Source organism: Drosophila ananassae, chromosome 3R (assembly GCF_017639315.1).
Source record: "Drosophila ananassae strain 14024-0371.13 chromosome 3R, ASM1763931v2, whole genome shotgun sequence".
Taxonomy (NCBI): Eukaryota; Metazoa; Arthropoda; class Insecta; order Diptera; family Drosophilidae; genus Drosophila; species Drosophila ananassae.
The window spans coordinates 23,079,912-23,093,020 of record NC_057930.1 but is presented as its reverse complement, the minus strand read 5'-3'; the positions used below and the strand labels follow the sequence as shown (position 1 = coordinate 23,093,020).

At 42.6% G+C, this 13,109-nt stretch overlaps 1 protein-coding gene across 4 annotated transcripts in view; it reads right to left on the bottom strand.

Annotated features, from left to right (window-relative positions):
* Positions 1-95: 95 nt before the first annotated feature.
* LOC6497481 (cGMP-dependent protein kinase, isozyme 2 forms cD4/T1/T3A/T3B) overlaps positions 96-13,109 on the bottom strand; it is a 31,570-nt gene continuing 18,556 nt past the window's right edge. For 3 of the 4 annotated variants that reach the window (XM_001961954.4, XM_044716580.1, XM_032451777.2), the window contains 6 exons: positions 4,718-4,937; positions 2,398-2,634; positions 2,179-2,328; positions 1,396-2,015; positions 1,145-1,334; positions 96-1,080 (listed from right to left, as the gene is read on the bottom strand). In XM_001961954.4, coding sequence (XP_001961990.1) covers positions 915-1,080; positions 1,145-1,334; positions 1,396-2,015; positions 2,179-2,328; positions 2,398-2,634; positions 4,718-4,937 — 1,583 coding nt within the window. In that variant the 3' untranslated portion in view covers positions 96-914. Of the gene's footprint in view, positions 1,081-1,144; positions 1,335-1,395; positions 2,016-2,178; positions 2,329-2,397; positions 2,635-4,717; positions 4,938-5,196; positions 6,623-9,908; positions 10,635-13,109 lie in introns of those variants that run through there. The other variant, XM_014906227.3, reaches the window with a different exon arrangement.

Here is a 13,109-nt window from a genome sequence, read left to right as displayed (position 1 = left end):
ATTGGAAGCAGCTCAACGAACTCTGCCTCTGGTACTGCAAGGTACTTGAGTATTATCTCTCTAAAAAAATGACGTAAATTGAAAAGAAATTGGAATAGATTCAAGAATTGTTCATCGCATAAATTTGTTTATTCAATTTCTAACTGATTTACTTAAAAAAAGAGACATTTAAAAAGGCATATTATTCGTAAAATAATAGACATGATCGCTAAGACTAATGAAAAATAAAAGAGAGAGAGGCTAGGGTTCTGAATTTTAACAAATATTTTTTAGGGCATGTTGGTATGACGGAAGACCGTGGTCAGGTGTTGCTTCAAAGTGTTACTTATAGACTATAAGGCAACCCGATTCGTAAGTTTCGCATATATGTATATAGATTAACAATGATATTTATGTATTATAATTAGGTTACTAGTAGATACAAATAGATCGAATTTATACAATGCACATGGCTAACAGGCCTCTGGAAGTACAGAGTCAAAAAAAACCTACTTACAATTTATATCAATTCCAAACGAACTAGACACATTCTCTTGTTACAAAATAATAGTTATAAACTCGTTAATAAATTCATTGCGTTGCACATCATGTGGATATCATCTGTAAGATACCACTAAGGTCTAAGACGATGGATGATTGTGTGCTGGGGTGGCGGCCCTTGGCCTTGCGACTGCTACTCCTGTCTCTTCCCTTCTATTTTTATTTTTATTTTTATTTGTTTTGTTTTTTTTTGGCAGCTTTTAGATGCGAGCTGCTGACTGTTGCTGTTGGCTTTGGCGTACTTATGGCGCACTTAAGATCACTTTCTCCTCATTAGCTTGTTTCTCAGATCCGTAGCAGAAGCGTAGCTGATCCTTTAGAGAGCATCGTCTTGGAAAAGAATCGAAGGCTTCCCTAGAATATATTCCCCCCCTTTAGAAGTCCTTGTCCCATCCAGTGACATCATCCGGCGGCGGTCCCTCTGGATCGGGCGGATAATCATCGAAGTTCGTGGTGTCCACCACACTCTTAACTGTCGGCTTGATTGGCGGCTCCAGAGTGCAGTTCTGCAGGCCCCACCAGTAGAAGCCATCGAACCATCTGAAAAGGGGTTCAGACAACTAGATTAGTAAAAGTTCCATGACTTTGTAATGGAGTGTCCTACTTGTGCTTCTGTATCTCACTGATTCCCCCACGCTGGTAGCCCAAACGCTCCGCTGGATTATCGCGGCAGAGCTTCTTGATAAGATTGCTGGCATTACGGGTGATGTTCCGGGGGAACTCTATGGCATCGATGCCCTTAAGTATAATGTTGTAGGTACGCATGGGATCCGACCCGGTAAATGGAGGAGTTCCTAAAAAAAGTGCAAGATTTATTAGATCTGAGAAGCTATTTCTTTGAGTAAGTTATCCCACCTGTTAGCAGCTCAAACATAAGCACTCCCAGTGACCAGTAGTCCGCACTGATGTCGTGTCCCCGATTGAGGATCACCTCCGGGGCCACATACTCCGGAGTGCCGCAGAAGGTCCAGGTCTTCCTGCCCGTTTGCAGTTTCTTGGCAAAGCCAAAGTCCACCAGCTTCACATAGCCCCGTTCGTTGAGGAGCAGATTCTCCGGCTTCAGATCGCGGTAGATGATGTTCCGGGAGTGCAGGTAGTCGAAGGCCTCCACCACACAGGCCGTGTAGAAGCGGGTGGTGCTGTCATCAAAGTTACCCTTGTCCCTTAAAATCGTCCAGAGCTCTCCGCCCAGACAGCTCTCCATCAGCATGTACAGGTACTTCTTGTCCTTGAAGGTCTTGAAGAGCTTCACAATGAACTGGCAGTTGGCCTCGCCCATGATCTCCTTCTCGGACATGATGTGCTGCTGCTGGCGTGTCTCCACAATCTGTGACTTTTTCATTTGTTTCAGAGCGAATGACCTGGAACTGTCGCCATTGGTTTGGACCAGTTCCACACGCCCGAAGCCACCAACTCCCAGGGTGGCAATGACCCGAAGATCTGTGAGGTTTATGTCCCGGAACTCCTCGTTGATCCTGAAAGAGAATTGTGGTGTTAGAAGGTTGATACTACGCTGTACTATTTCTTCTATCATTTCCACTAATATTATTGTTTTTTTTTCGTTAGGCAACTTGCCCTGAATTCGACTTCCAGCTAAATCTTGATAATGATTCAGTTTTCGTTCAATTATATGCTTACTTTCTGCGCTCCATGGCTCCCTCGTCGTCGTAGCGGTGCTTGATCTCGTCCAGATTCGAAATCAACTGATTGAAGGTCTCGCGATCAATGACCAGACAACTGACGCCTTCGGGGGACTCGCAAATAATGTTGGCCGTCCGGAGATCATCGCTAGAAGATCACACACACACACAGATTAGTTTACTGAAACTCATAGAAATATTATATATAAAAACTCACCCCTGGAGTGCCTTCTCGCCGAAGAAATCACCCTTGCCCAGCATCCGTATGAACTTCTCCTCCTGGGTGTCCTGCTGCTTGATCGTCACCCGCACCTTGCCCTTCGATATTATGAAGAAGGTATCGCCCCGGGCACCCTGCCGTACAATATAATCACCTCGCTGGTAGTGGGTCTCCTCCAAGACATCGGAGATCTTAATGAGCGTGTCATCCGCCAGGTCTTTGAAGATGGGAACACTGTGGAAAGATAAGAGGGAAGACCACGGAAAAAATTGTTAGTTTCATTCCAGATAATCTTCTTTCTTTCTAGCAGAAGAAAGTGGTGTAATAAGTGGCTGCCTCTGGTCCGATCCAGATAAGAGAATTCCGCAGTAATGGGAATCTCTTGCTGACCTACATCGATCTCCTAGTCATCGGCGAGAGTTGCACCTGGAACTCCACCCATTCCACTTCCTCCCCGAGTGGATGGCTTTTTGTATACATTTTTCATCATGTGGGCTGCATTACACATCTTAGATCTTTGATCTCTGAACAATAAAGTTCCTAAACGCATCAGCAACAATTATTGCTCCCCAAGAAGATATTTATCAGAGTTTTTCAAAGGGTTACCAGATAAAATTGGGGAAAAAAGTGGAAAAATATTCGGTTGCCAGATTTTGATTCAGATTTACGGGAAATAATCCTACGAATCGTTTAAGGTATTCCGCTTAAGGATAAGATAACTACTTCCCATGATATGCCTTTTGCAATGGGTCATATTTTGGTCCCCCTACTTATCCCAACTATTTAAGGGGTAGCCCCAGAAAAAAACAGAAAAATATGAAAAAATTTAGTGCTGCCAGATTTTGATGCAAAAATATTGAGAATCGATCTACGAATCTTTTAAGGTATTCCTTACAAGTATCGAATGAGTTTTTGCCAAGATATGGCCTTCGCAAGCGGTAACATACTCGTAATCCCCATTTTTCGAAGGGAAGCCCACGAAAAAAAATACAAAAAATTTAAAAAATATTCGACTGCTAGATTTTGATGCAGAATTACGGGGAATATTCCTACGAATCTTTTAAGGTATTCTTCTCAAGGATCTGATGATTATTGGCCAAGATATAGCCCTCGCAACTGGTCATATTTTGGTACTACCCACTTTTCAAAGGGGTAGCCCCAGGAAAATTTTAAGAAAAATCACAAAATATTCGGTTGTTAGATTTTAATGCAGATTGATGAGAAATCGATCTACAAATCTTTCAAGCTATTCCTTTTGAGGATCGGTTGAATATCGACCAAGATATAGCTTTTAGAGACTACCCATGAAATAAAATATTAAAAAAAAAAACATGTGGAAAGCTCCACCTCTTCCGCTCTAGCCTGGGGTCAGTATTTTTTTATGCATATAAGTATCTTGAATCCTATAGTTGCAATTGCAGCTGCAGCCTGAGTATCTTTATCTTTCTTTCATCATCATCAGAGGTAGCCCCTGCACTTTCATTTTCTATTCGTTTTTTCCGCTACTCTTCGAATCTGGAATAGGCAACGAGTGCATCGTGGTCGGGGGGCCTCGATTATGGTTTTTAGCAGTTTTACGGGCGACCAATTAAACGCGATTACTTTGCCGGCCAGCTCCAAAGTGGAGAGATGGTGGGGATGGCTGGTTGAGGAAGGAAAAGCCGGGACTGGAAGCGGGACTGGAAGCTGAGCTCCAAAAACAGGTTGCCAAAGAAAATTTCTATGCGTTCGTTGGCCGCACTTTGCGTTTAGTTTTGATGCCTAGCCGAAGTGAGTTTTGAGGCGCGAGTTTTGTGGCTTGGGTTTGAGGCTTGAGCCTCATTGCACGTCATCATATGGACGCCCATGACCATGACGATGACGATGACGACGGCTATAATGTTAAATCTGGAGAGATGGAAGCAGCCAGCAGCCAGCAGCCGGCAGCCGGAGAAAGTTAACTTACTTATTTGTGAGAAAAAAAAAAAAATGACCAAAAAAATATGTGCACGATTTAAAACACAAATCGACAGGGGAAAGAAATCCTTAAGCAATGCGATTTAATGACCAAACACGAAGTGCTCTGCGGAATGGATATAATTAAGTGCAAATGAACATTAATTACGCCCAAATGGCAAGTAACCAGTCAGCACCACCATCTCCTCTGAAACAGACATTCCCCAAAACAAATCGCTTTAGGGGGGGAGCCTCATTAAAATGCACATTAAATTGGCGATCGGCGATTGGCGATATCGGCAATGGGGAAGTCTCGTAGTGTCTAGTGTCTGGTATTCCAAAATGCCCATAACTCTCCCAGCGGAGGCCACAGGCTACTCACCTCTTGAGGAAGTCCGTGTACTCCGCCTGCCGGATCAGACCCGTTCGCATCATGATGGTCTGGAAGCACTGGCGTTCGATGGCCCACAGGTTGCACTCGGTGATGGCGGTGATGGTCGCCGTCCTCTGGCAGTTGTACAGGATGGCCAACTCGCCCAGGACCTTGGCGCCGGAGAGGGTCGAGAGGTACTTGCCCTCGCGGGAGACTTCAACGCGGCCATCTGAAATAGAGATTTCAGAGAGATGTTTCTAAAGTTTTGTTTTAATTTAAAAAATTAAATATTTAATCTTTAGTTCTTATCAACTATTTTATAAATTATGGATTATATTTGATAGGAAATCGGAAATTAGAAGATTAAATCAGTTCCATCTAGTTTTTGTTTTCAAAATAGACTTCAGAGTAAAGTGACAAACAAGTAAAAATATGAAACCCCCTTTTGAGAGCCTGATCCTTCAGAGCTACTCCCCACCGATCCTTACCCTTTTCCGCTTCCTCCTCCTCCTCTTGCGCCCCACTGGACTGATCCTTGAGATTCCCCGTCCTTCGCCTTCGGGCATACGTGTGGACGGGAACTATGAGACGGGGTCGGGGAATGCAGAATCCTTCCCCGTTGAGATCCTTGGAGCTGCCATTGCTGCTGGCCGCGGGTGAGATTTGTCGCTGCTTGGTGGAGGAAGTGTCAGTACCCTGCTCCCTGGGCTCCTCCTCCTGCAGGCGGAGTCCTTTGACAGCCTGTTCCAGACTATGCCGCCTTCCCGTGGAGTCCTTCTGAGTGTAGCTCCGGTACAGGGACTGGTTGGGCATCCTGATGGTGGCATACCGCTGGACAGTGGTCTGGGATCTGCTCAGGGGCTTTCCGGGTCGCCTGGGTGGCTCCGGGGGAGGTTCCCGGGGCGGAGGAACCATCACTCTCTGCGGCTGTTGGCATATGACCACTTGGTCCTGGGCGTCCTCGGCGGCGGAGGAGAATGTGGAATAGGCGGAGGAACTGTTGCTGACCGTGGGCTTTTTGTTGTGGAGCCTCAAGGGCGATCTCAAAGTCGCATAGCTGGGTGGCTGGGACATCGTCTGGGAGCGGCGCAGGGAGGGAGGCTTCACCGACAACTGTTGGCGGGGACGCGGGATGGGCCTGGGCCTCTCCGTGGGATCCAGGACATAGTGATTCACGGCGGGCTTATCCTTGGCGGAGTACTCCTCCTTGGGGGGAGCTGTCTCTGGAATCTTCTCCTGGTAGTGATCTTCTATCGGTTCTGGATCCTCCGTCACCCAGTCCTGGTGCTGATCCAGCTGCAGAGTGGATGGCTTCCTGTAGCCATTAAGCTCCTTGATGGTGCTCATGATGTTGTTGTTCCTCGACTGCTGCTCCAGGTTCCGGATGTTCTCCAGGGTCATCTGGTACTTGCTCAGGGCGGAGATGCCGTCCAACAGGAAGCTGCTGCCCGCCGAGCTGCTCTGCCGGCTGAGCTTCCCGGGGGAGATCCTCAGACTGGGGGGCTGGGGGCTGGGACTCTGGGCGGCCGCCTGCAGCCAGTTGGCCTCGTAGAGGGCACCCATGGCACTGGAGCCCTCCAGCGAGAGACTGGCATCGACGGCTTTGCCCGGATAGTGTTTGATTTTCATTACGAAAGACTTTTCCTTACTCGGCTTCGAGGCTTTTTTTGAAAAATTTCACTTGACCAGCGGCAGCGACGTGCTTTGTTTTCTCTTCTGTCTTCGGGCTTCAGTCTGTAGTCTTCAGTCTTCTGCCTGTTGTCTTCTGTCTTCACACTCTTCAGTTTAGTTTATTGTTTTGTTTCTGTTGTGTGTTGATTTGTTGTTTGTGTGTTTTCAAAGTCTTTTGCATAACCCGAGCTTTGAAATTTCGCGCACGGAATATTTGACGAGTCACAGGCGGGAAGGCGGTGCCTGAGGTTTCAGTTTTGGGCCAGAAGGGGTTAACGAATTGTATTTGGTATTTATATTGCAAAAGCAATACAATTTGTTGCTGTTTCTGTTTCAGTTGCTGCTGTTGCTGTAAACTTTCCATGTTGTGATTTTTTTTAGCGACTTGCCTCACGTTTGTTCAATGATTTTGTTTATGGCCGAGTTGATCTACCAGCTTTTGACAAGCCAACTTACATGATAGCTACTTGATTTCGGAATAAAAAGACTAAGCCTCTAGCTTCTTTAACTCTTTAACTCTTCCCTCCTAGCCACAATTATCTAAACTTGCTAATAAATTCTCCATAATTTCCACGAACGTGTGAACGAGTGAGTGGCGTTTTTATTCCACTTCTCCCCAAAACTTAATCATCAACCAATTAGCCAATTGTGAATGAACAGAAAAGTGACAATTGGCCAATATTTCAAAAGCCAAAAAGGCAAAACAATAAAGGTGTTAAAAATAAAGTGACGTAGGCCCTGGCGACCTAGAGACTCACTCGGTGACCATCGGTGCTGGGCCCCGAAAATGGAGCGTGACTCCGTTTATTGGAGACTCCGGGGATTGGTAATTCCGATCGATTGCTGATCGCTTTCCGCTAATTGATTGGCCCAACTGACGCAAATGAATCTGTAAGCCGGGCTCTTGAATGATTTATGAATCAGTTATTAGGGGTGTGCCGGGTTATTAGTTAAATATTTGCTTAGAAGGCTGGAGATTCATGACTCACGAGAGAGGAAGATCTAATGGAAGTTTTGTGAATAAATTCAAGATCTTCAAGACTCTAATACTCAAATACTTGAGAAAAACAAACAAAAGTCTATTTAGCTACTGGCTAAAAACATCTGTTGGCTAAAAATGCCATTTAAACCAAATATTTGTTGAATAATAAAAGCCAACAGACCGTCTCTCAACGCCTCAGACTTTTAATAAACTGAGATTCTTTAATGAAAAATACTTCGTGACAACTGAGCTCTAGTTGGCGACAAACAACAATTATGTGAAATAAACACCAGAGAAGAGCAATCAGACAACCAGACACCTCACTTTCAGACCAAAAACATCATCAATCAGAGAGTAATACTCGTAAATGGCAAATAATTTTCACAAAATAGTAGATATTTGCGTGAAATGTAAGGGCGGCAGAGATAAATCATGGAACCTTATCGCAACGTGAGCCTCTAAAAGGGAAAAACTCGTGCCTTGGCTTTTTGGAGAAGCAAAAAAAAAATGTGATAAGGCCTAAACAGAAAACCAAAAACAATAAACAACCTAGGCAGAGATTGCAGGCCAATAGTTTAGGCCTGAAAGGTGTTTTTTCTGGCCAGCCCACTGGAGTTCAGGCGGGTCACAGAGGTCGAGGTGGTTGCTGGCTGGCTGGTTACTTTTTAAAAAAAATGCGGAAATCCGTCAAGCCCAGCTGAACACCCCAAATTCGAAACTGAAATTGCAGAATGTCTGAAGCCCGGAGACTGGCTTGGGGCCTTAATGGACGTCGAGTGCGGCTGGGCAAGGTCATCCAGTCGGTGTCTGTCCGAGTTGCCGATTTGAATACAATACGAGCCCCAGGGGAAAACGCCAGAGAGAATTCGCAGAAACTACTATATAGCCACTGATTCCACAGAGAGAAATATCTATCTATATCTTATCAGGCGAGTTTATTGATATTTTTTGGTTTTAATCGCTGGAAAATGTCAAATCACAGAGAAAAGATAACTGATTTTATTGAAAGAAAGTGTTGGAGATACTTATTACTCTATTTTTTTAACAGTGTATTTTTTATTATTTATAAAAATAACTACTATTTATAGAAGGTAACGGACTTACAGAGCAGGGCGACTTTGGCAGAGCCTCGATTAAAGTTTGGCGAAGTTAGTCACAGACTTTGGCTTTTGGGCCAAGGGCAACGGATTCGGATTCAGATTCAGATTCAGATTCAGATTCGGTCCGAGGTGGCTCGTAATTAAACCCACACTGCTCTCCGCCCTTTTTTATTATTTTTTTGAAGGCATGGCGAATAAAAATGCCACTGCTATTGACTCACTCGATCTTGTCTTTTCGGACAACGTGACCGCATTTCGAGACACTCGAACATCATAATAAATATTTATAGCCCCTGCCGCTATGCTAATGAAAGTCATGGCAATATAGAAAGCAGAGAGGTCTAAGCCCCTTTACAAAAAAATGGGGATATTGGTTATAGATTGTAGTCAAGCAAGATCGATTTCGCAGATCTTGTTCTCTTTGTTCTGTGAGGTTTTTTTTGCCAAGATTGTATAATTAGATTCAAAGACAGAGCCGACAAACGAGCTAAGCGAGTGATCTAAGGGGTTGGGTTGCCAACTCAAGTAGGTCTTTCCCGGCTTTCATAACACCTGATTTCCTGTTAACCACAAATCCATCATTAACTTTCGATTAATCAAAGAGAAGAAGTGCTTCTGGGTATAAAATAAATTGGTTATTAAAAGGGGTTTCTTTTTGGGAAACATAAACAAGAAACCATAGAGAGTTTCCATCCCAAGATCAATTAGAAAAACCGCTTCTGAAAGACTACAATTTCAAGCCATTCAGATCAGAGTTTCCCAACAATCTTGTGACCTCCCCCTCGGGTGATTATTTTCCACTTTTCGTCTATTACTCAATCCCCCAAGCAGTCATCCAGCCAGCCAACCAAGCGGAGCTCCATGTCAAGAGTTGAATGCAAAACTTGTTGGGTTACTTAAAAGTGAGAGTGCCCCCTTGGTTCCGGAGACCGGAGACCGGTCTGAGGTCTGATTCCCCAGCTAACTATCCATCCAGCTAAGTTAACCCGAGTTTATGTTTAAGTTTAAGAAACAGAAGAGAAGTCAGAGGAACAGGTGGCGACCCGGTTCCAGGGCATGACATTAGCACACATCTTTCTGCCAGAGACTGGCTTCTGGCTTCTGGCTTCTGGCTCTGGCATTTGGATGAATTTCACACGATTTCTAAATTTTAATTGAATTCTTCGTCAAGTGTCTTCCGTATCAGATTCTTCCAGTGCGAATTATATATCATTCTTCTCACATTCTTGCACGACCTAATCGCCGCAGTGACATTTGGCATTATACAGTTGTCCGAAGAAGTAGAAAAATAAAAAAATACCTTTTATAATTTCTGTATTTCTACACCATTATTTTTTATTTTTTTATTTTATTTTATTTTTTTGTATTTTTTTGTCGGACCAATGACCGAATCAACGGAGCAGCAGCAGCCATAAAACCCAAAACAGCTACAAAGGAAACCACAAACCGGAATTCTTCAAGTGATCTTTTCTGTTCAATTCGAATAAAAAGAGCAATATCCAAGTCCCCGTTCTCGTATTATTCTCTTCACAGGCCTTGTTGTGTCTCTGTGGGCGTTTTAGTTTAGTTTTATTTTTCTTTCCAGCGTAATACCATCGTTTAAAAACACTCACTTTCACTTTTCATTTAATCTGGTTTGAGGTTCGGAAGACTTTACAAAATCTTCTTGAAACTTAATTACAGAACACATGGGAATTTGTTTATTTTTTTATTTCAGAACTTTGTTAGAAATAGCTCAGAGGCAATAATGTGTTTATGCCTCGAGGCCTGAGCCATTGTAATTGTCCGGTATGTGGACTGGGGTATTATTATTTCTTCCGAGGGTTCTCCTTTCCGAAATCGTATTTGTTTTCCGCCGCGAGTGCCCGCCGGAGCGTGCGAGGGCAATATGCAAAACCGAACTAAAAAAAAAACCGTAAAAACGATCGAGTGTGGGGGAGTAGATCGGATGGAGATGGAGGTCTTCGGTAAGGCCCTCTATAGTTTATATTTTTCTTTATTTTTTTTTTTTACAGGTAACAGTTTACAGGCTTAAATCCAGGTGGAAATCTCGAGCGACAGCCGAGCGCGCATGCGCCTCACACGTTTTCTCGCTACGAGTACTCGGAATGAATTGAATTGGCCAAGAGCCAAGAGGCAAGAGATCGGGGAAGCGACTTCGGAATACGAGTATATATATAGACAGAGACTGCTATAGAGAGTGGTGGACTGAGAGCCCCGAAACCCACACGACCAGATTGCTCAGCCAGCAGCTCAGCTGGCCATGCTTTGTTTTGTTTGTGGGTGAGAGAGCACGAGTAGTGAGAGTTCAGGTAGAGATTTGAGCAAAAACAAGTGCGTTACACTGAGAGAAATAATAAACAAATAGTATACATAGCTCCTCACTCATATGTTTGTTGTTGAAATTACTGGGTTTACTAGAAAACTCGTTTTTGTGGCCTACTTATGAGAGTTAAATGGGAGAATATTTGAGAGGAATTTAATCAGAAATACTTTGTAATATTTTTAAAAACTATTTTTTAAGGTATTAGTTATATTATTCCCCTTAAATATCAATTTAACTAAAACAGTCTTATATTATTTCATACAAAATTTTATAAAAACTCTGCGTATACTTAATAAAATGAAGAAAAAACAAGAAAGGAAAGCTAACTTCGGGCGGAGCCGAAGTTTATATACCCTTGCAGTTGAGTTGCAGTCCGCTAGGTGGCGCCACGCATCTTATATTATTAGATATATAGCGGATCGTATATAGTCGGCCGATCCTTATGAAATTTGGCATATCGAATTATTTTGCCAAAAGAGGAATCCATTGAAACTCCCATCCTTCTAACTTGAAAAACAACGAAGTTATAGCATTTCCGACCAATCAGTTATATGACAGCTATAGGATATAGTTGGCCGATCCTTATGAAATTCGACAAATCAGATTGTTTTTCCCAAAATAGAATCTGTACCAAATCCCATCTTTCTAACTTAAAAAAAAAACAAAGTTATGCCAATTTCGATCGTTCTATGACAGCTATAGGATATAGTCGACCGATCCCGGCCCTTTCGACTTATATACTGCCTGCAAAGGAAAGAAGGGTGTGTGCAAAGTTTCAACTCGATAGCTTTAAAACTGAGAGACTAGTTTGCGTAGAAACAGACAGACGGACAGACGGACATGCTTATATCGACTCAGGAGGTGATCCTGATCAAGAATATATATACTTTATAGGGTCGGAGATGTCTCCTTCACTGCGTTGCACACTTTTGACCAAAATTATAATACCCTCTGCAAGGGTATAAAAACTCTTTCGTATGACCATGAGAATAAAGACTAGGACCAGGGTTCGAACCCAAGCTAAAACTTCGGAATACGAGTATATTCTAGATTACAGAATATATTATATAATGTAGTAGAATTTCAACAAGAGAATAATATAAGTAATACTTTAAATATTTCTTTAAAAAACAAAAAAATTAAACATTTTAAACTTTTTTCAGAAAAATTTGAATATTTCTAATAAATTTAAAGAACAAAATGTAGTACTTTTTAACCCTCTTTTAACAGTGTAGGCTTGTATAAAAAAAATCAAGGAAAGAATATAAGTATTACTCTGTGTCCTTTTATTAAAAAAATAACATATTTACAATTATTACATATTTTTTACCTTTTTCCAGAAAAATATATCTATTTTCAACTCATTTATAAGACAAAAATATAATAATTTTTAGCCCCTTTCTCTCAGTGCATTGAAGGGCTACCGGTAAACTGGTTTTGGCCAAACAATTCGCTACGCAAAATTCGAAAAAGGAAGAAATCCAACTGTTATCGTGGAAAAAAAATGTTCCAATTTATAAATGGAACAATGAGGCAACAATAATTTTATTTATTAATAAATATTCAAGTGCAGTGACCTCAGAGACACTGTCTACAGGGTTTTTTATATTTTTTTCTGCTTAGCTAATCAGTGGAAAAGTTGGAAATAAATCGTATATGTTTTAATCTCGACAGATTCCTTATCTCGCTGGGATTCCATTGAATATATTTTCCGAAACAGGGCATTGGAACAGTCATTAAAACCGAATGAACCCGAAACCTTGCAAAAAAATTCTCAAAAACATCTGCTTGGGGTTCGGAAAGGGGAACAGGGGTCTATATAGATATAGACAGATGCTACGACATCTGTTCGTGGTATCGAGTGGCAGGTCTCAAGTGCGGACATGGATGCTTCAGGTTAAGGAAGCAACACTACTCTCTGTTGCACGATTGAGGAAGCATCCTCTCTGGCACTTCATCTTGCCACTTGTGGAATGCATAATCCGCCGCCAGATTATCATTATTATACCCTTGCAGAGGGTATTATAATTTTGGTCAAAAGTGTGCAACGCAGTGAAGGAGACATCTCCGACCCTATAAAGTATATATATTCTTGATCAGGATCACCTCCTGAGTTGATATGAGCATGTCCGTCTGTCCGTCTGTCTGTCTGTCTGTCTGTCGGTTTCTACGCAAACTAGTCTCTCAGTTTTTGAGCTATCGAGTTGAAACTTTGCACACACCCTTCTTTCCTTTGCAGATAGTATATAAGTCGGAACGGCCGGGATCGGTCGACTATATCCTATAGCTGCCATATAACTGATTGATCCGAAATGCCATAAC